Source organism: Bombina bombina, chromosome 1, assembly GCF_027579735.1.
Source record: "Bombina bombina isolate aBomBom1 chromosome 1, aBomBom1.pri, whole genome shotgun sequence".
Taxonomy (NCBI): Eukaryota; Metazoa; Chordata; class Amphibia; order Anura; family Bombinatoridae; genus Bombina; species Bombina bombina.
Genome location: NC_069499.1, coordinates 1,126,871,078 through 1,126,898,652, shown reverse-complemented (window position 1 = coordinate 1,126,898,652; position 27,575 = coordinate 1,126,871,078). Strand labels below are relative to the sequence as shown.

The 27,575-nt window shown below is 43.6% G+C and overlaps 1 protein-coding gene across 1 annotated transcript in view; it reads left to right on the top strand.

Moving 5' to 3' along the window:
• TOP2A (DNA topoisomerase II alpha) overlaps positions 1 to 12,539 on the top strand; it is a 129,183-nt gene extending 116,644 nt beyond the window's left edge. The window contains exons 34-35 of the mRNA XM_053698397.1: positions 11,379 to 11,599; positions 11,918 to 12,539. Of these exons, the coding sequence (XP_053554372.1) occupies positions 11,379 to 11,599; positions 11,918 to 12,055 (359 nt within the window). The 3' untranslated portion in view covers positions 12,056 to 12,539. The remainder of the gene's footprint in view (positions 1 to 11,378; positions 11,600 to 11,917) is intronic.
• Positions 12,540 to 27,575: the final 15,036 nt, after the last annotated feature.

Genomic DNA, 27,575 nt, shown 5'->3' with positions numbered 1-27,575 from the left:
ACAATCTAGACGTAGTTCGTGCCTTGAAATTTTATTTACAGGCAACTAAAGATTTTCGCCAAACATCTTCCCGGTTTGTACTTTATTCTGGTCAGAGGAGAGGTCAAAAAGCATCTGCTACCTCTCTCTTTTTGGCTTCGTAGCATAATACGTTTAGCCTATGAGACTGCTGGACAGCAGCCTCCTGAAAGAATTACAGCTCATTCTACGAGAGCTGTGGCTTCCACGTGGGCCTTTAAGAATGAGGCCTCTGTTGAACAGATTTGCAAGGCTGCAACTTGGTCTTCTCTTCATACTTTTTCCAAATTTTACAAATTTGACACTTTTGCTTCTTCTGAGGCTGTTTTTGGGAGAAAGGTTCTTCAGGCAGTGGTTCCTTCTGTGTAAAGATCCTGCCTTTCCCTCCCGTCATCCGTGTACTTCTAGCTTTGGTATTGGTATCCCATAAGTAATGGATGACCCGTGGACTGACTACACTTAACAGGAGAAAACATAATTTATACTTACCTGATAAATTCCTTTCTCGTGTAGTCAGTCCACGGCCCGCCCTGTTTTTTATGGCAGGTCTTAAATTTAAATTAAATTCCAGTCACCACTGCACCCTATAGTTTCTCCTTTCTCGTTTGGTTTCGGTCGAATGACTGGGTATGACGTAGAGGGGAGGAGCTATATAGCAGCTCTGCTTCCTCTTGCACTTCCTGTTGGGGAGGAGTTAATATCCCATAAGTAATGGATGACCCGTGGACTGACTACACTACAGGAGAAAGGAATTTATCAGGTAAGCATAAATTATGTTTTTCTACTTCAGGATAAAACATCTAGGCAAAGGGGTAGACAGAGTAATTTTCGTTCCTTTCGAATTTTCAAGGGAGTCCCCTCTTCCTCCTCCGCTAAACAGGTAGGGAATTTTGCACAAACCAAGTCCACCTGGAGACCCAACCAGGCTTGGTCCAAGGGTAAACAACCCAAGAAGCCCGCTGCTGCTCCCAAATCAGCATGAAGGGGCGGCCCCCGATCCGGGGGCAGACTTTCTCTTTTTGTCCAGGCTTGGATAAGAGACGTTCAGGATCCCTAGAGATCGTGTCTCAGGGGGTATCAGTTGGAGTTCAAAATTCCTTCCCAAGGGCAATGTTTCTTCTTTCACGATTGTCTGTAGACCAGACAAAAAGAGGCGTTCTTACGTGGTGTAAAAAACCTCTCCACTATGGGAGTAATTTGTCCCGTTCCAAAACAGGGGCAGGGATGCATTCCATATATATTAAGTTGTTATCTTGGAAAGTTTTATATTTGGTTGCTATTTCTTCTGCTCGCAGAGTTTCTGAGCTTTTAGCATTACAATGTGATTCTCCTTATCTTATTTTTCATTCCGATAAGGTAGTGTTGCGTACCAAACCTGGTTTTCTTCCTAAGGTTGTTTCTAACAAGAATATTAATCAGGAAATTGTTGTTCCTTCATTGTGTCCTAATCCTAAGAAGGAGCGTCTGTTGCATAATTTGGACGTAGTCTGTGCCCTGAAGTTCCACTTGCAGGCGACTAAGGACTTTCGTCAATCATCTTCATTATTTGTTGTTTTTTCTGGGAAACGTAGGGGTCAGGAAGCTACGGCTACCTCTTTCTTTTTGGCTGAAGAGTATCATCCGTTTTGCATACGAGACTGCTGGACAACAGCCTCCTGAACGAATTACAGCTCATTCCACTAGGGCTGTGACTTCCTCATGGGCATTTAAAAATGTTTCTGTTGATCAGATTTGCAAGGCTGCAACTTGGTCGTCTCTTCATACTTTTTCCAAATTTTCCAATTTTGATTATTTTGCTTCGTCCAAGGCTGTTTTTGGGAGGAAGGTTCTTCAAGCAGTGGTGCCTTCCGTTTAAGTTCCTGTCTTGGCCCTCCCTTTCATCCGTGTCCTATAGCTTTGGTATTGTATCCCATAAGTAAGGATGAAATCCGTGGACTCGTCATATCTTGTAAAAGAAAAAAAAATTTATGCTTACCTGATAAATTTGTTTCTTTTACGATACAACAAGTGCATGGCCCACCCTGTCATTTTCTAAGACAGGTCTTTATTTTTGTTAAACTTCAGTCACCTCTGCACCTTGGCTTTTCCTTTCTCTTCCTAACTTCGGTCGTATGACTGGAGTGGGAGATAAGGGAGGAGCTATATATACAGCTCTGCTGTGGTGCTCTCTGCCTCCTCCTGCTGACCAGGAGACGATTTCCCATAAGGAGGAAATCCGTGTACTCGTCATATCGTAAAAGAAACAAATTTATCTGTTGAGCATAAATTTCCTTTTTGATGTACCTTCCATGGTGGAGGTTTTTGCTGTACCAGATCGGGTGACAGATTATTGCTAGGGAATGGGAGAGACCAGGTATCCCTTTTTCTCCATCCCTTATTTTTAAGAAGAGGTTTCCTATTGCTGACTCTATCAAGGAGTCTTGGCAGACGGTCCCCAAGCTGGAAGGTGCAATTTCCACTTTAGCTAAGAGAACCACTATTCCCATAAAGGATAGTTGTTCCTTCAAAGATCCTATGGATAAGCAGTTAGAAGGGTTACTCAAAGATGTGTGTTCACCAGGGTTTACAATGGCAACCTGCGGTGTGTATTGCTACCGTCACTAGGGCGGCAGCATACTGGTTTAATGTGTTGTCTGATTCTATTCAGACACACTCCCCTTAAAGAGATCCAGGATAGAATCAAAGCCCTTAAGTTGGCCAATTCCTTTATTACGGATGCTTCCCTACAGGTTATCAAGCTGGGCGCTACAATTTCTGGGTTTGCTGTATGGCCCGCAGAGCCTTATGGTTGAAATCCTGGTCTGCGGATGTGTCGTCGAAGTCTAAACTTTTGACTATTCCTTACAAGGGTAAGACCTTGTTTGGGCCAGGATTTGCAGAGTTTATTTCTCTTAAGTGTATCCAGTCCACGGATCATCCATTACTTATGGGATATTCTCCTTCCCAACAGGAAGTTGCAAGAGGATCACCCACAGCAGAGCTGCTATATAGCTCCTCCCCTCACTGCCATATCCAGTCATTCTCTTGCAACTCTCAACTAAGATGGAGGTCGTAAAAGGACTGTGGTGTTTTAGACTTAGTTTATTTCTTCAATCAAAAGTTTGTTATTTTTAAATGGTACCGGAGTGTACTGTTTATCTCAGGCAGTATTTGGAAGAAGAATCTGCCTGCGTTTTCTATGATCTTAGCAGAAGTAACTAAGATCCTTTGCTGTTCTCACATATTCTGAGGAGTGAGGTAACTTCAGAGGGGGAATAGCGTGCAGGTTTTCCTGCAATAAGGAAATGCAAATGCAATGTGCAGTTAAAATATTTTTCTAGGGATGGAATTTGCTAGAAAATGCTGCTGATACCGAAGTAATGTAAGTAAAGCCTTAAATGCAGTGATAGCGACTGGTATCAGGCTTATTAATAGAGATACATACTCTTATAAAAATGTATTTTAAAACGTTTGCTGGCATGTTTAATTGTTTTTTATATATGTTTGGTTATAAAACTTATTGGGGCCTAGTTTTTTCCACATGGCTGGCTTGATTTTTGCCTAGAAACAGTTTCCTGAAGCTTTCCACTGTTGCAATATGAGTGGGAAGGGCCTATTTTAGTGCTTTTCTGTGCAGCTAAAAATACTGACATTCAGCTTCCCTCTGCATGATACAGGACATCTCTGAAGGGCTCAAAAGGCTTCAAAGTCGTGTTTGAGGGTGGTAACAATCACAGTAGACTGTGGCAGTTGTTGTGACTGTTAAATGACAAACTTTTTTTTTTTTATTCTGTTTTTGTTATTAAGGGGTTACTCATCCATTTGCAAGTGGGTGCAATGCTCTGCTGACTTGTTACATACACTGTAAAAATTTTGTTAATGTAACTGCATTTTTTCACTGTTAGCTGTTTTCCGAGCTTGCTAGTCTCATTGCTAGTCTGTTTAAACATGTCTGATACAGAGGAACCTACTTGTTCATTATGTTTGAAAGCCATGGTGGAGCCCCATAGGAGAATGTGTACTAAATGTATTGATTTCACCTTAAACGGTAGAGATCAGTCTTTATCTATAAAAGAATTATCACCAGAGGGTTCTGTCGAGAGGGAAGTTATGCCGACTAACTCTCCCCACGTGTCGGACCCTTCGCTCCCGCTCAGGGGACGCACGCTAATATGGCGCCAATTACATTAGGGACGCCCATAGCGATTACCTTGCAGGACATGGCTGCAATCATGAATACCCTGTCAGGGGTATTATCTAGATTGCCTGAATTAAGAGGCAAGCGCGATTGCTCTGCGGTTAGGAGAGATACAGAGCGCGCAAATGCTGTAAGATCCATGTCTGATACTGCGTCACAGTATGCAGAACATGAGGACGGAGAGCTTCATTCTGTGGGTGGGGGAGGTATTAGCTGCTCTGAATGACTAACACAGTTGCAATTCCAGAGAAATTGTGTAGGCTGGATAAATACTATACAGTGCCGGTGAGTACTGATGTTTTTCTAATACCTAAAAGGCTTACAGAAATTATTAGTAAGGAGTGGGATAGGCCTGGTGTGCCCTTTTCCCCACCTCCTATATTTAGAAAAATGTTTCCAATAGATGCCACTACACGGGACTTATGGCAGACTGTCCCTAAGGTGGAGGGAGCAGTTTCTACTTTAGCAAAGCGTACCACTATCCCGGTTGAGGACAGTTGTGCTTTTTCAGATCCAATGGAAAAATTAGAGGGTTACCTTAAGAAAATGTTTATTCAACAAGGTTTTATTTTGCAGCCCCTTGCATGCATTGTGCCTGTCACTGCTGCTGCGGCGGCATTCTGGTTTGAGGCCCTGGAAGAGGCCATCCATACAGCTCCATTGGAGGAAATTATTGACAAGCTTAGAACGCTTAAGCTAGCTAACTCATTTTGTTTCTGATGCCATTGTTCATTTGACTAAACTAACGGCTAAGAATTCCGGATTCGCCATCCAGGCGCGTAGGGCGCTATGGCTTAAATCTTGGTCAGCTGACGTGACTTCAAAGTCTAAGTTACTCAACATTCCTTTCAAGGGGCAGACCTTATTCGGGCCTGGCTTGAAGGAAATTATTGCTGACATTACTGGAGGCAAGGGTCATACCCTTCCTCAGGACAGGGCCAAATCAAAGGCCAAACAGTCTAATTTTCGTGCCTTTCGAAATTTCAAGGCAGGAGCAGCATCAACTTCCTCCGCTTCAAAACAAGAGGGAACTGTTGCTCATTCCAGACAGGCCTGGAAACCTAACCAGTCCTGGAACAAGGGCAAGCAGGCCAGAAAACCTGCTGCTGCCCCCAAGACAGCATGAAGGAACGGCCCCCTATCAGGAAACGGATCTAGTGGGGGACAGACTTTCTCTCTTTGCCCAGGCGTGGGCAAGAGATGTTCAGGATCCCTGGGCGTTGGAGATCATATCTCAGGGATATCTTCTGGACTTCAAAGCTTCTCCTCCACAAGGGAGATTTCATATTTCAAGGTTATCAGCAAACCAGATAAAGAGGCATTCCTAAGCTGTGTGCAAGACCTCCTAGTAATGGGAGTGATCCATCCAGTTCCGCGGACGGAACAGGGACAGGGGTTTTATTCAAATCTGTTTGTGGTTCCCAAGAAAGAGGGAACCTTCAGACCAATCTTGGATCTAAAGATCTTAAACAAATTCCTCAGAGTTCCATCATTCAAAATGGAAACTATTCGGACCATTCTACCCATGATCCAAGAGGGTCAGTACATGACCAGTGGACTTAAAGGATGCCTACCTTCACATACCGATTCACAAAGATCATCGGTTCCTAAGGTTTACCTTTCTAGACAGGCATTACCAATTTGTAGCTCTTCCCTTCGGGTTGGCCACAGCCCCGAGAATCTTTACAAAGGTTCTGGGCTCACTTCTGGCGGTTCTAAGACCGCGAGGCATAGCGGTGGCTCCGTATCTAGACGACATCCTGATACAGACGTCAAGCTTTCAAATTGCCAAGTCTCATACAGAGATAGTTCTGGCATTTCTGAGGTCGCATGGGTGGAAAGTGAACGTGGAAAAGAGTTCTCTATCCCCGCTCACAAGAGTCACCTTCCTAGGGACTCTTAAAGATTCTTTAGAGTTGAAAATTTACCTGACTGAGTCCAGGTTATCAAAACTTCTAAATGCTTGCCGTGTCCTTCATTCCATTCCACGTCCGTCAGTGGCTCAGTGCATGGAAGTAATCGGCTTAATGGTAGCGGCAATGGACATAGTGCCATTTGCGGGCCTGCATCTCAGACCGCTGCAATTATGCATGCTAAGTCAGTGGAATGGGGATTACTCAGATTTGTCCCCTCTACTAAATCTGGATCAAGAGACCAGAGATTCTCTTCTCTGGTGGCTATCTCGGGTCCATCTGTCCATGGGTATGACCTTTCGCAGGCCAGATTGGACGATTGTAACAACAGATGCCAGCCTTCTAGGTTGGGGTGCAGTCTGGAACTCCCTGAAGGCTCAGGGATCGTGGACTCAGGAGGAGAAACTCCTCCCAATAAATATTCTGGAGTTAAGAGCAATATTCAATGCTCTTCTAGCTTGGCCTCAGTTAGCAACCCTGAGGTTCATTAGATTTCAGTCGGACAACATCACGACTGTCGCTTACATCAACCATCAAGGGGGAACCAGGAGTTCCCTAGCGATGTTAGAAGTCTCAAAGATAATTCGCTGGGCAGAGTCTCACTCTTGCCATCTGTCAGCGATCCACATCACAGGCGTAGAGAACTGGGAGGCGGATTTTCTAAGTCGTCAGATTTTTCATCCGGGGGAGTGGGAACTCCATCCGGAGCTGTTTGCTCAACTGATCCATCGTTGGGGCAAACCAGAACTGGATCTCATGGCGTCTCGCCAAAACGCCAAGCTTCCTTGTTACGGATCCAGGTCCAGGGACCCGGGAGCGACGCTGATAGATGCTCTAGCAGCACCGTGGTTCTTCAACCTGGCTTGTGTTTCCACAGTTTACTCTGCTCCCTCGAAGAGTCTCTGAGCTATCTGCCTTACAATGTGATTCTCCTTATCTGATTTTTCATGCAGATAAGGTAGTTCTGCGTACCAAACCTGGGTTTTTACCTAAGGTGGTTTCTAACAAGAATATCAATCAAGAGATTGTTGTTCCATCATTGTGTCCTAATCCTTCTTCGAAGAAGGAACGTCTCTTACATAATCTGGACGTAGTTCGTGCCTTGAAGTTTTACTTACAAGCTACTAAAGATTTTTGCCAAACATCTTCCCTGTGTGTCGTTTACTCTGGACAGAGGAGAGGTCAAAAAGCTTCGGCAACCTCTCTCCTTTTGGCTTCGGAGCATAATTCGCTTAGCCTATGAGACTGCTGGACAGCAGCCCCCTGAAAGGATTACAGCTCATTCTACTAGAGCTGTGGCTTCCACCTGGGCCTTTAAAAATGAGGCCTCTGTTGAACAGATTTGCAAGGCTGCGACTTGGTCTTCGCTTCACACCTTTTCAACATTTTACAAATTTGATACTTTTGCTTCTTCGGAGGCTGTTTTTGGGAGAAAGGTTCTTCAGGCAGTGGTTCCTTCCGTTTAATCCTGCCTTGTCCCTCCCATCATCCATGTACTTTAGCTTTGGTATTGGTATCCCATAAGTAATGGATGATCCGTGGACTGGATACACTTAACAAGAGAAAACATAATTTATGCTTACCTGATAAATTTATTTCTCTTGTAGTGTATCCAGTCCACGGCCCGCCCTGTCCTTTTAAGGCAGGTCTAAATTTTAATTAAACTACAGTCACCACTGCACCCTATGGTTTCTCCTATCTCGTCTTGTTTCGGTCGAATGACTGGATATGGCAGTGAGGGGAGGAGCTATATAGCAGCTCTGCTGTGGGTGATCCTCTTACAACTTCCTGTTGGGAAGGAGAATATCCCATAAGTAATGGATGATCCGTGGACTGGATACACTACAAGAGAAATAAATTGATCAGGTAAGCATAAATTATGTTTTTCGACATTACGGGAGGAAAGTGCCATTTCCTCCCTCAAAACAAGAGGAATAAGCAGAAGGGATATCAGAGCAATTTTCATTCCTTTCGAAACTTCAATGGTAAGCCTTCCTCTCCCTCTACAGAGCAGGATCAGTCCAAGCCGTCCTGGAGGTCCAACCAGTCTTGGAACAAGGGAAAGCAATCTAAGAAGCCCGCTACTGACTCAGTCAGCATGAAGGGTCTGCCCCCAATCCAGGACCTGATCTTGTGGGGGCCAGACTTTCCTTCACTCAGGCCTGGGTTTGGAATGTTTAGGATCCCTGGGTGGTGTGCATTGTGTCCCAGGGATACAAACTAGAGTTTAAGACCTTTCCTCCCAGTGGCAGGTTCCTGTTTTCAAGATTATATGTAGACCAGATAAAGAGACGTTCTTACACTGTGTCCGAGGCCTCTCCGACATGGGATTGATACTTCCTGTTCCACTGCAGGAACAGGGTCTGGGTTTTTACGCCAATCTGTTTGTGGTTCCCAAAAAAGAAGGAACCGTCAGACCAATTTTAGACCTCAAAAGTCTAAAGTTCCTCAGAGTGCCGTCCTTCAAGATGGAAACTATTAGTTCCATTCTTCCCTTGGTTCAGGAGGGTCAATTCATAAAAGTAGATTTAAAGGACGCGTACCTGCATGTTCCCATCCACAGGGATCATCACAAGTTTCTAAGGTTTGCATTTTTAGACAAACACTTCCAGTTTGTGGCTCTTCCATTTGGCCTTGTCACAGCTCCCAGAATTTTTTCAGTGCAGTGAAATCCTGGTTCAGGCGCCATCCTTTCAACAAAAAAACTCCCACACAGATGTTATCCTTCCTGCGATCTCATGGATGGAAGGTGAATCTAGGAAAGATAAAAGACTATCAATGAAAATATTTCTAACAGACGTCAGAAAATCAAAGATCTTCAACTCTTGTCTTGTCCTCTCCTCGGCCGTCAGTGGCTCAATGTTTGGAGGTAATCATTCTGATGGTAGCTGCCATGGACATCATTCCATTTGTCCGTTTCCACCTCAGACCGCTGCAGTTATGCATGCTAAGTCAATGGAACGGGTATTATGCAGATCTTTCTCCGCGATTACAGCAAGCTCAGGCAACAAGAGATTCTCTTCTTTGGTTGGTGTCTCTGGATCATCTCTCCCAGGAACCTGCTTTCGCAGACCCTCCTAGGTGATTGTGACAACGGACGCCAGCCTGCTGGGATGGGGAGCAGTCTGGGGCTCCCTAAAGGCTATGGGGACATGGACTCGGGAGGAGTCTGTTCTCCCCATAAACATTCTGGAGCCGAGGGCATTTTTCAATGCTCTTCTGGCCTGGCCTCAGTTAAATTCGGCCCGGTTTATCAGGTTCCAGTCGGACAACATAACATTGGTGGCTTATATCAACCATCAGGGGTCAACTCTGAGTTCCTTGGCCATGACAGAGGTAGCCAAGATAATTCAGTGGGCGGAAACCCACAACTGCTGCCTATCTGCGATCCACATTTCTGGAGTGGACAATTGGGAAGCGGATTTTCTGAGCAGATGGACCTTTCACCCGGGGGAGTGGGAACTCCATCCGAAAGTGTTTCCTAGCTTGGACAACCAGATCTGGATCTCATGGCATCTCGTCAGAATGCCAAGCTCCCGTGGTACGGGTCGAGGGATCCTTAGGCTGTACTAATAGATGCGCTGGTGGTCCCTTGGAATTTCAGTCTTGCATACCTATTTCCTCTGTTCACTCTCCTTCCTCGGGTCATTGCCCGAATCAAACCGGAAAGGGCGTCTGTGATCCTCATTGCACCGGCGTGGCCTCGCAAGGATCTGGTATGCAGACCTTGTGATGTAATCTCTCCCTCCTTGGAGACTTCCACTGAGAAAGGACCTACTTCAAGGACCCTTCCTTCACCCAAATCTAGTTTCTCTGAATGCTTGGAGATTGAATGCTTAATTTTGTCATTGTCATTGAGACCATGATTCAGGCTCGGAAGCCTGTTACCAGAAAGATTTACTACAAGATATGGCGTAAATATCTGCATTGGTGTGAATCCAGAGGCTACTCTTGGAGTAGAGTTCGAATTCCTAGAATTTTGTCTCTTCTCCAAGAGTGTTTGGAGAAAGGGTGGTCAACAAGTTCTTTGAAAGGTCAAATATCTGCCTTGTCTATTTTGTTACATAAACGTCTGGCAGATATACTGGACGTGCAATCCTTTTGTCAGGCCTTAGTAAGAATCAGGCCTGTGTTCAAACCTGTTACTCCTCCCTGGAGTCTTAACCTTATTCTTAAAGTTCAACAGGCTCCGTCTGAGCCTATGTATTCCCTAGATATTAAGTTATCTTGGAAAGTTTTGTTTCTTGTTGCAATTTCTTCTGCCTGCAGTCTAAGAACTCTCGGCGTTACAATGTGAATCCCCTTATCTTCTTTTTCATTCTGATGAGGTAGTCCTGCATACTAAGTTGAGTTTCCTTCCTAAGGTTGTTTTGGATAGGAACATTAATCAAGAAATTGTTGTCCCTTTTATGTCCTAACCCTTCTTCCCATAAAGAGCGTCTGCTGCACAACCTAGATGTGGTGCGTGCGTTGAAATTCTATTTTCAGACAACTAAGGAGTTTCGCCAGTCTTCGGCTCTGTTTTTCTCTGGGAAACGTAAGGGTCAGAAAGCTACGGCGACTTTCTTTGTGGCTGAAGGGTATAATTCGCTTTGCCTTTGAAACTGCTGGACAGCAGCCTCCTGAGTGTTACGGCTCATTGTACGAGGCCTGTTTCCTCTTCCTGGGCATTCAAAAATGAAGCTTCTGTGGAACAGATTTGCAAGGCTGCAACTTGGTCCTCTCTACACACGTTTTCAAAATTCTATAAATTTGATACTTTTGCTTCGACAGAGGCTTCTTTTGGGAGAAAGGTTCTTCAAGCAGTGGTGCCTTCTGTTTAGGTTCTCTGTCTTGTCCCTCCCTTATCTATGTCCTCTAGCTTGGGTATTGCTTCCCAATATGCTTACCTGATAAATGTATTTATTTCTTGACACAGTGAGTCCACGGCCAGCCCTGTTTGCTTTAAGACAGGTTTTGTTGGAATGTTATAAACTTCAGACACCTCTGCACCTTGATGCGTCCTTTCTCTCCTTTTGCTTCGGTCGAATGACTGGTTGGAGGGAAGGGAGGTGATATTTAAGTTTTGCTCTGGTGCTCTTTGCTGCCTCCTGTTGGGCAGGAGTGATATACCCAATAGTAATTAGCGCTGCCGAATCTGTTGGCGCTCTACAAATAACCGATAATAATAATGATCTGTTGAATATAGTTGTCACAATGCACAATACAAAATAAACGCCTAGTTTTTTTTAGTCTGCTTTTTTATATATTTTTAACTTTTACATTTCCAGACAAACAGCCTTCTATTTTGGAAGCTTTGTCTAAACCAAAACCTGTCAAAAAAGTTGCAAGCAAATCAACTGCTGTAGAGAAGAGAACTTCTGGCTCAGATGATGATTTTCCAGCTACCAAAAAGCCTGCAAAGACAGCTAAACCTCGTAAAAGAAAGACCTCTGATACAGATGATTCTGATTCCGACTTTGGTCTGAATAAGAAATCCACAGCAGTCAAGGTAAGACATCCTTGATTTAAACTTTAAATCAAACTTTGACAGCATATTTTTACGCTGACATTTTCTGTGTAAAGTAAACTAGGTTGTGTTGCATTTATTAAATGGAAAATAAACACCTTGCTTTTGCTATGAAATATCAGTTGTCTAAAAATGTAAACTAACACCTTATTTGCTGAAATGTTTATTTAAACCCACAACTTGCCTAGTTTGAATGAGCTCACTCAGGCTTGACTGCAGACAAAGCCATAGTCATGTTAGTATAAAAAGCATTGTTTTGCAGTTCTTATGTGTTAAAGCCAGATATGTTTTAATTTCTAGAAATCTAAAACATTTGGAGGAGATTTTGAAGCAGACATCCTTTCTTATTCTGATGAAGACAGTGCTGCACCCCGTAAACGAACAGGGCGAACTAAGAAAGCTGTGACCTACATTGAGGACTCTGATGACGAACTTTAACTTCAAGATTTTTTTTCAATTTAGGTTCCCTTAATTAACCCAAGGACATGGCAGCTATAAAGTTTTTATTTATAAAAAAAAAAAAAATGAAGTGCACTTAAATTTTAGAATAAAAGGTATTGCCATTTTTTTCAAGCCAACAACCTGCCATTTAATAGTCCCTATTTTCCCAAGGTTTTGATGTTTACATATCTTAACCCAATGTGCTTTTATAATGCTAGTTTTGTTAGTTCTTTACCATGTTTGTTTTCTTTGTAACATATAGCTATTGCATTTTTTAAATATTCTTTGAAATACTGTAAGATTTATGGACTAAATATTTTTACTTTTTAATGCTTTCATTTGATTGAAGGTTTATGTTCACAAACAATTCATGCAGACCCCGTTTTATATTTTCTATTGTACATACCTTTTGTGGAGTGCTGATATTTTATGTGTTGTATATATTTTCTTTCTTCTTTTGTAATAAAGAACTTTTCACACATTCATTGTCCATTCGGAAATGCCCTTATGGATTTGCTATTTCTTTCTAATGACACGATGAGTCCACGGATCATCATTAATTACTGTTGAGAATATAATTCCTGCCCAGCAGGAGGCGGCCAAAAGAACCACAGCAAAGCTGTTAAATATCACCTCCCTTCTATCCCACCCCAGTCAATCTCTTTGCCTATGTTAGATCAAGGAAGTGGTAAAGTTAAATTTTAGTAAAAGATTTTCTCTTGTAAGTGTATCCAGTCCATGGGTTCATCTATTACTTGTGGGATATTCTCCTTCCGAACAGGAAGTTGCAAGATGACACCCACAGCTAAGCTGTCTACAGGGAGTGCAGAATTATTAGGCAAGTTGTATTTCTGAGGATTAATTTTATTATTGAACCACAACCATGTTCTCAATGAACCCAAAAAACTTAATATCAAAGCTGAATAGTTTTGGAAGTAGTTTTTAGTTTGTTTTTAGTTATAGCTATTTTAGGGGGATATCTGTGTGTGCAGGTGACTATTACTGTGCATAATTATTAGGCAACTTAACAAAAAACAAATATATACCCATTTCAATTATTTATTTTTACCAGTGAAACCAATATAACATCTCAACATTCACAAATATACATTTCTGACATTCAAAAACAAAACAAATCAGTGACCAATATAGCCACCTTTCTTTGCAAGAACACTCAAAAGCCTGCCATCCATGGATTCTGTCAGTGTTTTGATCTGTTCACCATCAACATTGCGTGCAGCAGCAACCACAGCCTCCCAGACACTGTTCAGAGAGGTGTACTGTTTTTCCTCCTTGTAAATCTCACATTTGATGATGGACCACAGGTTCTCAATGGGGTTCAGATCAGGTGAACAAGGAGGCCATGTCATTAGATTTTCTTCTTTTATACCCTTTCTTGCCAGCCACGCTGTGGAGTACTTGGACGCGTGTGATGGAGCATTGTCCTGCATGAAAATCATGTTTTTCTTGAAGGATGCAGACTTCTTCCTCTACCACTGCTTGAAGAAGGTGTCTTCCAGAAACTGGCAGTAGGACTGGGAGTTGAGCTTGACTCCATCCTCAACCCGAAAAGGCCCCACAAGCTCATCTTTGATGATACCAGCCCAAACCAGTACTCCACCTCCACCTTGCTGGCGTCCGAGTCGGACTGGAGCTCTCTGCCCTTTACCAATCCAGCCACGGGCCCATCCATCTGGCCCATCAAGACTTACTCTCATTTCATCAGTCCATAAAACCTTAGAAAAATCAGTCTTGAGATATTTCTTGGCCCAGTCTTGACGTTTCAGCTTGTGTGTCTTGTTCAGTGGTGGTCGTCTTTCAGCCTTTCTTACCGTGGCCATGTCTCTGAGTATTGCACACCTTGTGCTTTTGGGCACTCCAGTGATGTTGCAGCTCTGAAATATGGCCAAACTAGTGGCATCTTGGCAGCTGCACGCTTTACTTTTCTCAGTTCTTGGGCAGTTATTTTGCGCCTTGGTTTTTCCACACGCTTCTTGCGACCCTGTTGACTATTTTGAGTGAAACGCTTGATTGTTCGATGATCACGCTTCAGAATCTTTGCAATTTTAAGAGTGCTGCATCCCTCTGCAAGATATCTCACTATTTTTGACTTTTCTGAGCCTGTCAAGTCCTTCTTTTGACCCATTTTGCCAAAGGAAAGGAAGTTGCCTAATAATTATGCACACCTGATATAGGGTGTTGATGTCATTAGACCACACCCCTTCTCATTACAGAGATGCACATCACCTAATATGCTTAATTGGTGGTAGGCTTTCGAGCCTATACAGCTTGGAGTAAGACAACATGCATAAAGAGGATGATGTGGTCAAAATACTCATTTGCCTAATAATTCTGCACTCCCTGTATATAGCTCCTCCCCTAACCCCCACCTCCAGTCATTCTCTTGCAACTCTCGACAAGATAGGAAGTATCAAGAGATATGTGGTGACTTAGTGTAGTTTTACCTTCAATCAAGAGTTTATTTTTAAATGGTACCGGCGTTGTACTGTTTTACTCTCAGGCAGAAATTAGAAGAAGAATTCTGCCTGGAGGTTTGATGATCTTAGCGGTTTGTAACTAAGGTCCATTGCTGTTCTCACACATAACTTAAGAGTATGGGAAAACTTCAGTTGGGGGAACGGTCTGCAGATTACCTGCTTTGAAGTATGTTCAGTATTTTTATTTCTAGAGAGATGAATAAGTTCTAGAAAATGCTGACAGAGCCTTGTGTATTTGAGGTAAGCCTGATGCAGTGATTTAACGACTGGGATCATGCTTACAAAACAGGGTAATTCTCATGTTAATACTCCTATTACTTAGTGACAAAACGTTTACGTGATTTCATAAATAGGACGTTTTTTCTCTGAGGGAGATAAGTCTTTATTTGGGGCCTAGTTTCCACATGGATAGTCAGATACTCCTAGGAGTATTTTCTTAAGGCCCCTCTGACATCCAGTACATGGTGGGAGGGGCCTATTTTAGTGCTCTAGGTGCGCAGTTTTAATTCAGACTGAGACATCCAGCTTCCCTAGAAGAGTCCTCTGGCATCTGAGGACCATTACAAAGGGTTTTTCTGCACAAAATCGTATTTAAGGGCAAGTAGGAGCCTCAGCAGAGCTGTGGCAAGGTGCTAAACTGTATTTTAATGGTGGTTAACGTTTTTTAAATCCGGTTTGGGGGCTAAGGGGTTAATCATCCATTTGCAAGTGGGTGCAATGTTGCTTTAGTCTCTTACTCACACTGTAAAAATTATTTTCTGCATTTTAACACTGTTTTGCAGTTTAAGAGTTTTTTTCTCTTAAAGGCACAGTACCGTTTTTGTTTAATTGCTGTTTCACCTTTATTAAAGTGTTTTCCAAGCTTGCTTGTCTCATTACTAGTCTGTTAAACATGTCTGACATAGAGGAAACTCCTTGTTCTATATGTTTGGAAGCCATTGTGGAACCCCCTCTTAGAATGTGTACCAAATGTACTGAAATTTCTATAAACTATAAAGACCATATTATGGCGCTTAAAGATTTTTCTCCAACATTGGTGTGTCCGGTCCACGGCGTCATCCTTACTTGTGGGATATTCTCTTCCCCAACAGGAAATGGCAAAGAGTCCCAGCAAAGCTGGTCACATGATCCCTCCTAGGCTCTGCCCACCCCGTCATTCTCTTTGCCGTTGCACAGGCAACATCTCCACGGAGATGGTTAAGAGTTTTTTGGTGTTTAAATGTAGTTTTTATTCTTCTATCAAGTGTTTGTTATTTTAAAATAGTGCTGGTATGTACTATTTACTCTGAAACAGAAAAGGATGAAGATTTCTGTTTGTAAGAGGAAGATGATTTTAGCAGACAGTAACTAAAATCGATTGCTGTTTCCACACAGGACTGTTGAGATGAAGTAACTTCAGTTGGGGGAAACAGTTAGCAGACTTTTCTGCTTAAGGTATGACTAGCCATATTTCTAACAAGACCATGTAATGCTGGAAGGCTGTCATTTCCCCTCATGGGTACCGGTAAGCCATTTTCTTTGTCAAACATAAAAGAATAAAGGGCTTAAAAACTGGTAGACATTTTTATGGGCTAAAACGATTGCTTTATTGGGGCATATTATGCAGATTCTAGCTAATAATTGGCATTATAATCTTGTTGAACGTTTAAAAAACGGCAGGCACTGTGTTGGACACCTTTTTTAGTCTGGGGGCTTTTCTAGTTATAGACTGAGCCTCATTTTCGCGCCATTACTGCGCAGTTGTTTTTGGAGCGCAAGGCATGCAGATGCATGTGTGAGGATCTAAGAATCACTAAAAAAAGCTTCTAGAAGGCGTCATTTGGTATCGTATTCCCCTCTGGGCTTGGTTGGGTCTCAGCAAAGCATATAGCTGGGACTGTATAGGGGTTAAATTTGGTGTGCAATACTTTTAATGCCTTGAGACACTGTGGTGAAATTTTGGTAATTTTTGAACAATTCCTTCATACTTTTTCACATATTCAGTAATAAAGTGGTTTCAGTTTGAAATTTAAAGAGACAGTAACGGTTTGATTTTAAAACGTTTTTTTGTGCTTTGTTGACAAGTTTAAGCCTGTTTAACATGTCTGTACTATCAGATAAGCTATGTTCTATATGTATGAAAGCCAATGTGTCTCCCCATTTAAATTTATGTGATAATTGTGCCATAGTGTCCAAACAAAGTAAGGACAGTAATGCCACAGATAATGATATTGCCCAAGATGATTCCTCAAATGAGGGGAGTAAACATGATACTACATCATCCCCTACTGTGTCTACACCAGTTTTGCCCACACAGGAGGCCCCTAGTACATCTAGTGCGCCAATACTTATTACCATGCAACAATTAACGGCTGTAATGGATAACTCCATAGCAAATCTTTTATCCAAAATGCCTACTTATCAGAGAAAGCGCGATTGCTCCGTTTTAAACACTGAAGAGCAAGAGGGCGCTGATAACTGTTCTGACATACCCTCACACCAATCTCAAGGGGCCATGAGGGAGGTTTTGTCTGATGGAGAAATTTCAGATTCAGGAAAAATTTCTCATCAAGCTGAACCTGATGTTGTGACATTTAAATTTAAATTAGAACATCTCCGCGCACTGCTTAAGGAGGTGTTATCTACTCTGGATGATTGTGACAATTTGGTCATTCCAGAGAAATTATGTAAGATGGACAAGTTCCTAGAGGTTCCGGTGCCCCCCGACGCTTTTCCTATACCCAAGCGGGTGGCGGACATAGTAAATAAAGAGTGGGAAAAGCCCGGCATACCTTTTGTTTCCCCCCCCCCCCCCCCCCATATTTAAGAAATTATTTCCTATAGTCGACCCCAGAAAGGACTTATGGCAGACAGTCCCCAAGGTCGAGGGGGCGGTTTCTACTCTAAACAAACGCACTACTATTCCTATCGAAGATAGTTGTGCTTTCAAAGATCCTATGGATAAAAAATTAGAGGGTTTGCTTAAAAAGATTTTTGTACAGCAAGGTTACCTTCTACAACCAATTTCATGCATTGTTCCTGTCACTACGGCAGCGTGTTTCTGGTTCGAGGAACTAGAAAAGTCGCTCAGTAAAGAATCTTCGTATGAGGAGGTTATGGACAGAGTTCAAGCACTTAAATTGGCTAACTCTTTTGTTTTAGATGCCGCTTTGCAATTAGCTAGATTAGCGGCGAAAAATTCAGGGTTTGCTATCGTGGCGCGCAGAGCGCTTTGGCTAAAGTCTTGGTCAGAGGATGTGTCTTCCAAGACAAAATTGCTTAACATTCCTTTCAAAGGTAAAACATTATTTGGACCAGATTTGAAAGAGATTATTTCAGACATCACTGGGGGAAAGGGCCACGCCCTCCCACAGGATAGGTCTTTTAAGGCTAAAAATAAGCCTAATTTTCGTCCCTTTCGCAGAAACGGACCAGCCTCTAATTCTGCATCCTCTAAGCAAGAGGGTAATACTTCACAACCCAAACCAGCCTGGAAACCAATGCAAGGCTGGAACAAGGGTAAGCAGGCCAAGAAGCCTACCACTGCTACCAAAACAGCATGAAGGGATAGCCCCCAATCCGGGACCGGATCTAGTGGGGGGCAGACTCTCTCTCTTTGCTCAGGCTTGGGCAAGAGATGTTCAGGATCCTTGGGTGCTAGAAATAGTTTCTCAAGGTTATCTCCTGGAATTCAAGGAACTACCCCCAAGGGGAAGGTTCCACAGGTCTCACTTATCTTCAAACCAAATAAAGAGACAGGCATTCTTACATTGTGTAGAAGACCTGTTAAAGATGGGAGTGATACATCCAGTTCCAATAAGAGAACAAGGAATGGGATTTTATTCCAATCTGTTCATAGTTCCCAAAAAAGAGGGAACATTTAGACCAATTTTGGATCTGAAGATCCTAAACAAATTTCTCAGGGTACCATCGTTCAAAATGGAAACTATTCGAACGATCCTACCCACCATCCAGGAAAGTCAATTTATGGCTACCGTGGATTTAAAGGATGCGTACCTACATATTCCTATCCACAAGGAACATCATCCGTTCCTAAGGTTCGCTTTTCTGGACAAGCATTACCAGTTTGTGGCACTTCCATTTGGATTAGCCACTGCTCCAAGGATTTTCACAAAGGTACTAGGGTCCCTTCTAGCGGTTCTAAGACCAAGGGGCATTGCAGTAGTACCTTACTTGGACGACATCCTAATTCAAGCGTCGTCCCTGTCAAAAGCAAAGGCTCATACGGACATCGTCCTAGCCTTTCTCAGATCTCACGGATGGAAGGTGAACAAAGAAAAAAGTTCTCTGTCCCCGTCAACAAGAGTTCCCTTCTTGGGAACAATAATAGATTCCTTAGAAATGAGGATTTTTCTGACAGAGGTCAGAAAATCAAAACTTCTAAGCTCTTGTCAAGTACTTCATTCTGTTCCTCGTCCTTCCATAGCGCAGTGCATGGAAGTAATAGGATTGATGGTTGCAACAATGGACATAGTTCCTTTTGCACGAATTCATCTAAGACCATTACAACTGTGCATGCTCAGACAGTGGAATGGGGATTATACAGACTTGTCTCCGATGATTCAAGTAGATCAAAAGACCAGAGATTTACTCCGTTGGTGGCTGACCCTGGACAATCTGTCACAGGGAATGAGCTTCCGCAGACCAGAGTGGGTCATTGTCACGACCGACGCCAGTCTAGTGGGCTGGGGCGCAGTCTGGGAATCCCTGAAAGCTCAGGGTCTATGGTCTCGGGAAGAGTCTCTTCTCCCGATAAACATTCTGGAACTGAGAGCAATATTCAATGCTCTCAGAGCTTGGCCTCAACTAGCAAAGGCCAAATTCATAAGGTTTCAATCAGACAACATAACGACCGTTGCATATATCAATCATCAGGGGGGAACAAGGAGTTCCCTGGCGATGAAAGAAGTGACCAAGATAATTCAATGGGCGGAGGATCACTCCTGCCACTTGTCTGCGATCCACATCCCAGGAGTGGAAAATTGGGAAGCGGATTTTCTGAGTCGTCAGACATTCCATCCGGGGGAGTGGGAACTCCATCCGGAAATATTTGCCCAAATAACTCAATTATGGGGCATTCCAGACATGGATCTGATGGCGTCTCGTCAGAACTTCAAGGTTCCTTGCTACGGGTCCAGATCCAGGGATCCCAAGGCGACTCTAGTAGATGCACTAGTAGCACCTTGGACCTTCATCCTAGCTTATGTATTCCCACCGTTTCCTCTCATTCCCAGGCTGGTAGCCAGGATCAATCAGGAGAGGCCCTTGGTGATCTTGATAGCTCCTGCGTGGCCACGCAGGACTTGGTATGCAGACCTGGTGAATATGTCATCGGCTCCACCATGGAAGCTACCTTTGAGACAGGACCTTCTTGTTCAGGGTCCATTCGAACATCCGAATCTGGTTTCCCTCCAACTGACGGCTTGGAGATTGAACGCTTGATTTTATCAAAGCGTGGGTTTTCAGATTCTGTAATAGATACTTTGATTCAGGCTAGAAAGCCTGTAACTAGAAAAATTTACCATAAAATATGGAAAAAAATATATCTGTTGGTGTGAATCCAAAGGATTCCCATGGAACAAGATAAAAATTCCTAAGATTCTATCCTTTCTACAAGAAGGTTTGGAGAAAGGATTATCTGCAAGTTCTCTAAAGGGACAGATCTCTGCTTTATCTGTTTTACTTCACAAAAGACTGGCAGCCGTGCCAGATGTTCAAGCATTTGTTCAGGCTCTGGTTAGGATCAAGCCTGTTTACAGACCTTTGACTCCTCCCTGGAGTCTAAATCTAGTTCTTTCAGTTCTTCAAGGGGTTCCGTTTGAACCTTTATATTCCATAGATATTAAGTTACTATCTTGGAAAGTTTTGTTTTTAGTTGCAATTTCTTCTGCTAGAAGAGTTTCAGAGTTATCTGCTCTGCAGTGTTCTCCGCCCTATCTGGTGTTCCATGCAGATAAGGTGGTTTTGCGTACTAAGCCTGGTTTTCTTCCGAAAGTTGTTTCCAACAAAAATATTAACCAGGAGATAGTTGTACCTTCTTTGTGTCCGAATCCAGTTTCAAAGAAGGAACGTTTGTTACACAATTTGGACGTAGTCCGTGCTCTAAAATTCTATTTAGAGGCTACTAAAGATTTCAGACAAACATCTTCCTTGTTTGTTGTTTATTCTGGTAAAAGGAGAGGTCAAAAAGCGACTTCTACCTCTCTTTCCTTTTGGCTTAAAAGCATTATCCGATTGGCTTATGAGACTGCCGGACGGCAGCCTCCCGAAAGAATCACAGCTCACTCCACTAGGGCTGTGGCTTCCACATGGGCCTTCAAGAACGAGGCTTCTGTTGACCAGATATGTAAGGCAGTGACTTGGTCTTCACTGCACACTTTTGCCAAATTTTACAAATTTGATACTTTTGCTTCTTCGGAGGCTATTTTTGGGAGAAAGGTTTTGCAAGCTGTGGTTCCTTCCGTTTAGGTGACCTGATTTGCTCCCTCCCTTCATCCGTGTCCTAAAGCTTTGGTATTGGTTCCCACAAGTAAGGATGACGCCGTGGACCGGACACACCAATGTTGGAGAAAACAGAATTTATGCTTACCTGATAAATTACTTTCTCCAACGGTGTGTCCGGTCCACGGCCCGCCCTGGTTTTTTAATCAGGTCTGATTAATTATTTTCTCTAACTACAGTCACCACGGTATCATATGGTTTCTCCTATATATATATTTCCTCCTGTCCGTCGGTCGAATGACTGGGGTGGGCGGAGCCTAGGAGGGATCATGTGACCAGCTTTGCTGGTACTCTCTGCCATTTCCTGTTGGGGAAGAGAATATCCCACAAGTAAGGATGACGCTGTGGACCGGACACACCGTTGGAGAAAGTAATTTATCAGGTAAGCATAAATTCTGTTATCTCCAGGGGATTCTCTGACTAAAAAAAGGGAGATTATGCCATCTAACTCTCCCCATGGGTCAGAACCTATAACTCCTGCTCAAGTGACGCCAAGTACAGCTAGCGCTTCTAATTCTTTTACCTTACAGGACATGGCTGCAGTTATGAATGCTACCCTCTCAGAGGTATTGTCCAAACTGCCAGGGTTACAAGGAAAGCAAGACAGCTCTGGGGCTAGAACTAATACAGAGCTTTCTGACGCTTTAATGCCTTTGTCCGATATTCCCTCACAATACTCAGAAGCCGAGGCAGGTGAGCTTCTATCTGTGGGTGACATTTCAGACTCAGGGAAGGCGTTGCTTCAGTCTGATTCTGAAATGACAGTGTTTAAATTTAAGCTCGAACACCTCCGCTTATTGCTTAGGGAGGTTTTAGTGACTCTGGATGACTGTGACCCCATTGTGGTTCCAGAGAAATTGTGTAAAATGGACAAATACTTTGCAGAGCCTGTTTACACTGATGTTTTTCCAGTCCCTAAGAGGTTTTCGGAAATTACTAAGGAATGGGATAGACCAGGTGTGCTGTTCTCTCCCCTCCTGCTTTTAAAAATGTTTCCCATAGATGCCTCCATACGGGACTCGTGGCAGACGGTCCCTAAGGTTGGAGGGAGCAGTCTCTACCCTAGCTAAGCGTACAACTATCCCTGTCGAGGACAGTTGTGCTTTCCTAGATCCTATGGATAAAAAATTGGAGGGTCTCCTTAAAAAATTTTTTATACATCAAGGTTTTATTCTCCAGCCTCTTGCATGCATTGCCCCAGTTACTGCTGCAGCGGCTTTTTGGTTCGAGTCTCTTGAGGAGGCTCTACAGGTGGAGACCCCGTTAGACGATATTTTAGACCGGATTAAAGCTCTTAAGTTAGCTAATTCCTTTATTTCTGATGCAGTTTTTCATTTAGCCAAGCTAACGGCTAAGAATTCAGGTTTTGCCATTTTGGCACGTAGGGCGCTATGGCTTAAGTCCTGGTCAGCAGACGTTGCTTCGAAGTCTAAGCTTCTTAACATCCCTTTCAAAGGACAGACCCTATTCGGGCCTGTCCTGAAGGAGATCATCTCTGATATTACCGGAGGAAAAGGTCACGCCCTTCCTCAGGATAGGCCCAATAAATTAAGGGCCAAACAGAATAATTTCCGTTCCTTTTAAAGCTTCAAGAGCGGCGCAGCTTCAGTTTCCTCTAATGCAAAACAAGAGGGAAATTTCGCCCAGTCCTAACCAGGCTTGGAACAAGGGGAAGCAGGCCAAGAAACCTGCAGCTGCCTCTAAGACAGCATGAAGGAGTAGCCCCCGATCCGGGACCGGATCTAGTCAGGGGCATACTTTCTCTCTTCGCCCAGGCTTGGGCAAGAGACGTCCAGGATCTCTGGGCACTAGAGATTGTTTAGCAGGGATATCTTCTGGAATTCAAAGGTTCATCTCCAAAGGGGATATTTCATCTCTCACAACTATCTGTAAACCAGATAAAGAGAGGCATTCTTACGTTGCGTTAAAGACCTACTGGTTATGGGAGTGATCCACCCAGTTCCCAGAGAGGAACAGGGGCTGGGTTTCTATTAAAACCGGTTTATAGTTCCCAAAAATGAGGGAACTTTCAGACCTATCTTGGATCTCAAGATCCTAAACAAATTTCTCAGGGTCCCATCCTTCAAGATGGAGACTATCCGAACCATCCTCCCTATGATCCAGGAGGGTCAATATATGACTACCATGGACTTAAAGGATGCTTATCTCCACATTCTGATTCACAGAGATCATCAGTTCCTCAGGTTCGCCTTCCTAGACGGGCATTACCAGTTTGTGGCTCTTCCCTTCGGGTTAGCGACGGCACCAAGAATCTTTACGAAGGTTCTAGGGTCCCTTCTGGCGGTTCTAAGGCTGCGGGCATAGCGGTAGCCCCTTACCTAGACGACATTCTGATTCGACTTTTCAAATCGCCAAGTCCCATACGGACATTGTTCTGGCCTTTCTGAGGTCTCACAGGTGGAAAGTGAACATAGAAAAGAGTTCTCTCTCTCCTCTCACAAGAGTTTCCTTCCTAGGAACTCTGATAGATTCAGTAGAAATTAAATTTTTTCTGACAGAAGTCAGGATATCAAAGCTTCTAACTTCCTGCCGTGTTCTTCATTCCACTTCTCAGTCGTCAGTGGCTCAGTGTATGGAAATGATCGGCCTAATGGTAGCGGCAATGGACATAGTTCCGTTTGCCCGCCTACATCTCAGACCACTGCAACTTTGCATGCTCAACCAGTGGAATGGGGACTACACAGATTTGTCTCCTCTGTTAAATCTGGATCAAGAGACCAGGGATTCTCTTCTCTGGTGGTTATCTTGGGTCCATCTGTCCAGGGGAATGAGTTTCCGCAGGCCAGAGTTGACTATAGTGACTACAGATGCCAGCCTTCTGGGCTGGGGCGCAGTCTGGAACTCCCTGAAGTCAGGGTTCGTGGACTCAGAAGGAAGCCCTCCTTCCGATAAACATTCTGGAACTAAGAGCGATATTCAATGCTCTTCAGGCTTGGCCTCAACTAGCTGCGGCAAAGTTAATCAGATTTCAGTCGGACAATATCACGACTGTAGCCTGTATCAACCATCAGGGGGGAACAAGGAGTCCCCTGGCAATGATGGAGGTTTCCAAGATAATTCTATGGGCAGAGGTTCACTCTTGCCATCTCTCAGAAAATCCGCCTCCCAGTTCTCTACTCCTGGGATATGGATAGCTAAGTCGGCAGACTTTTCATCCGGGGGAGTGTCTCGTCAGAACGCCAAGCTTCCTTGTTACGGGTCCAGGTCAAGGGATCCCCAGGCAGCGCTGATAGATGCTCTAGCAGTGCCCTGGTCCTTCAGCCTGGCTTATGTGTTTCCACAGTTTCCTCCCTCGTCTGATTGCCAAGTTCAAGCAGGAGAGAGCTTCGGTGATTTTGATAGCGCCTGCGTGGCCGCTCAGGACTTGGTATGCGGATCTGGTGAACATGTCATCCTTGCCACCATGGACTCTGCCGCTGAGGCAGGACCTTCTACTCCAAGGTCCATTCAAACATCCAAATCAATCTCCAAGCAGTCAGACGCAGAGAAATTAGAACGCTTTATTTCTCTTGTTAAGTGTATCCAGTCCACGGATCATCCATTACTTGTGGGATATTCTCCTTCCCAACAGGAAGTTGCAAGAGGATCACCCACAGCAGAGCTGCTATATAGCTCCTCCCCTCACTGCCATACCCAGTCATTCTCTTGCAACTCTCAACAAAGATGGACGTAGTAAGAGAAGAGTGGTGTATTATAGTTAGTTTTTTAACTACAATCAAAAGTTTATTTTTAAATGGTACCGGAGTGTACTGTTTCATCTCAGGCAGCATTAGAAGAAGAATCTGCCTGTGATTTCTATGATCTTAGCAGAAGTAACTAAGATCCACTGCCGTTCTCACATATTCTGAGGAGTGAGGTAACTTCAGAGGGGGAATGGCGTGCAGGTTTTCCTGCAATAAGGTATGTTCAGTTAACATATTTCTAGGGATGGAATTTGCTAGAAAAATGCTGCTGATACCGGATTAATGTAAGTTAAGCCTTAAATGCAGTGATAGCGACTGGTATCAGGCTTATTAACAGAGATACATAGTCTTATAAAAGAGTAATATAAAACATTTGCTGGCATGTTAATCGTTTTTATATATGTTTGGTGACAAAACTTATTGGGGCCTAGTTTTTTTCCACATGGCTGGCTTGATTTTTGCCTAGTAACAGGCTTTCCACTGTTGCAATATGAGTGGGAAGGGCCTATTTTAGCGCTTTTCTGTGCAGCTAAAAATACTGACAGACATTCAGCTTCCCTCTGCATGATACAGGACATCAAAAGGCTTCAAAGTCGTGTTTGAGGAGGGTAACAATCACAGTAGACTGTGGCAGTTGTGACTGTGTTTAAAAAACGTTTTTGTCATTTATTATTCTGTTTTTGTTATTAAGGGGTTAATCATCCATTTGCAAGTGGGTGCAATGCTCTGCTGACTTGTTACATACACTGTAAACATTTTGTTAGTGTAACTGCCTTTTTTCACTGTTATTTCAAATTTTGTCAAAATTTGTTTCTCTTAAAGGCACAGTAACGTTTTTTTATATTGCTTGTTAACTTGCTAGTCTCATTGCTAGTCTGTACAAACATGTCTGAAACAGAGGATACTTGTTCATTATGTTTAAAAGCCATGGTGGAGCCCCATAGGAGAATGTGTACTAAATGTATTGATTTCACCTTAAACAGTAAAGATCAGTCTTTATCTATAAAAGAATTGTCACCAGAGGGGTCTGTCGAGGGGGAAGTTATGCCGACTAACTCTCCCCACGTGTCGGACCCTTCGCTTCCCGCTCAAGGGACGCACGCTAATATGGCGCCAAGTACATCAGGGACGCCCATAGCGATTACTTTGCAGGACATGGCTGCAATCATGAATAATACCCTGTCAGAGGTATTATCCAGATAGCCTGAATTGAGAGGCAAGCGCGATAGCTCTGGGGTTAGACGAGATACAGAGCGCGTAGATGCTGTAAGAGCCATGTCTGATACTGCGTCACAATATGCAGAACCTGAGGACGGAGAGCTTCAGTCTGTGGGTGACGTCTCTGAATCGGGGAGACCTAATTCAGAGATTTCTAATTTTAAATTTAAGCTTGAGAACCTCCGTGTATTGCTTGGGGAGGTATTAGCTGCTCTGAATGACTGTGACACAATTGCAGTGCCAGAGAAATTGTGTAGGCTGGATAAATACTATGCAGAGTACTGATGTTTTTCCAATACCTAAAAGGCTTACAGAAATTATTAGTAAGGAGTGGGATAGGCCCGGTGTGCCCTTTTCCCCACCTCCTATATTTAGAAAAATGTTTCCAATAGATGCCACTACACGGGACTTATGGCAGACTGTCCCTAAGGTGGAGGGAGCAGTTTCTACTTTAGCAAAGCGTACCACTATCCCGGTTGAGGACAGTTGTGGTTTTTCAGATCCAATGGATAAAAAATTAGAGGGTTACCTTAAGAAAATGTTTATTCAACAAGGTTTTATTTTACAGCCCCTTGCATGCATTGCGCCTGTCACTGCTGCAGCGGCATTCTGGTTTGAGGCCCTGGAAGAGGCCATCCATACAGCTCCATTGACTGAAATTGTTGACAAGCTTAGAACTCTTAAGCTAGCTAACTCATTTGTTTCTGATGCAATTGTTCATTTGACTAAACTAACGGCTAAGAATTCCGGATTCGCCATCCAGGCGCGTAGGGCGCTATGGCTCAAATCCTGGTCAGCTGATGTGACTTCAAAGTCTAAATTACTCAACATTCCTTTCAAGGGGCAGACCTTATTCGGGCCTGGTTTGAAAGAAATTATTGCTGACATTACTGGAGGTAAGGGTCATACCCTTCCTCAGGACAGGGCCAAATCAAAGGCCAAACAGTCTAATTTTCGTGCCTTTCGAAATTTCAAGGCAGGTGCAGCATCAACTTCCTCTGCTTCAAAACAAGAGGGAACTTTTGCTCAATCCAAGCAGGCCTGGAAACCTAACCAGTCCTGGAACAAGGGCAAGCAGGCCAGAAAGCCTGCTGCTGCCTCTAAGACAGCATGAAGGAGCGGCGCCCTATCTGACAACGGATCTAGTAGGGGGCAGACTCTCTCTCTTCGCCCAGGCGTGGGCAAGAGATGTTCAGGATCCCTGGGCGTTGGAGATCATATCTCAGGGATATCTTCTGGACTTCAAAGCTTCTCCACAAGGGAGATTTCACCTTTCAAGATTATCTGCAAACCAGATAAAGAAAGAGGCATTCCTAAGCTGCGTACAAGATCTCCTTGTAATGGGAGTGATCCATCCAGTTCCGCGGACGGAACAAGGACAGGGGTTTTATTCAAATCTGTTTGTGGTTCCCAAAAAAGAGGGAACCTTCAGATCAATTTTGGATTTAAAGATCCTAAACAAATTCCTCAGAGTTCCGTCATTCAAGATGGAAACTATTCGATCCATTTTACCCATGATCCAAGAGGGTCAGTACATGACCACAGTGGACTTAAAGGATGCCTACCTTCACATTCCGATTCACAAGAATCATCATC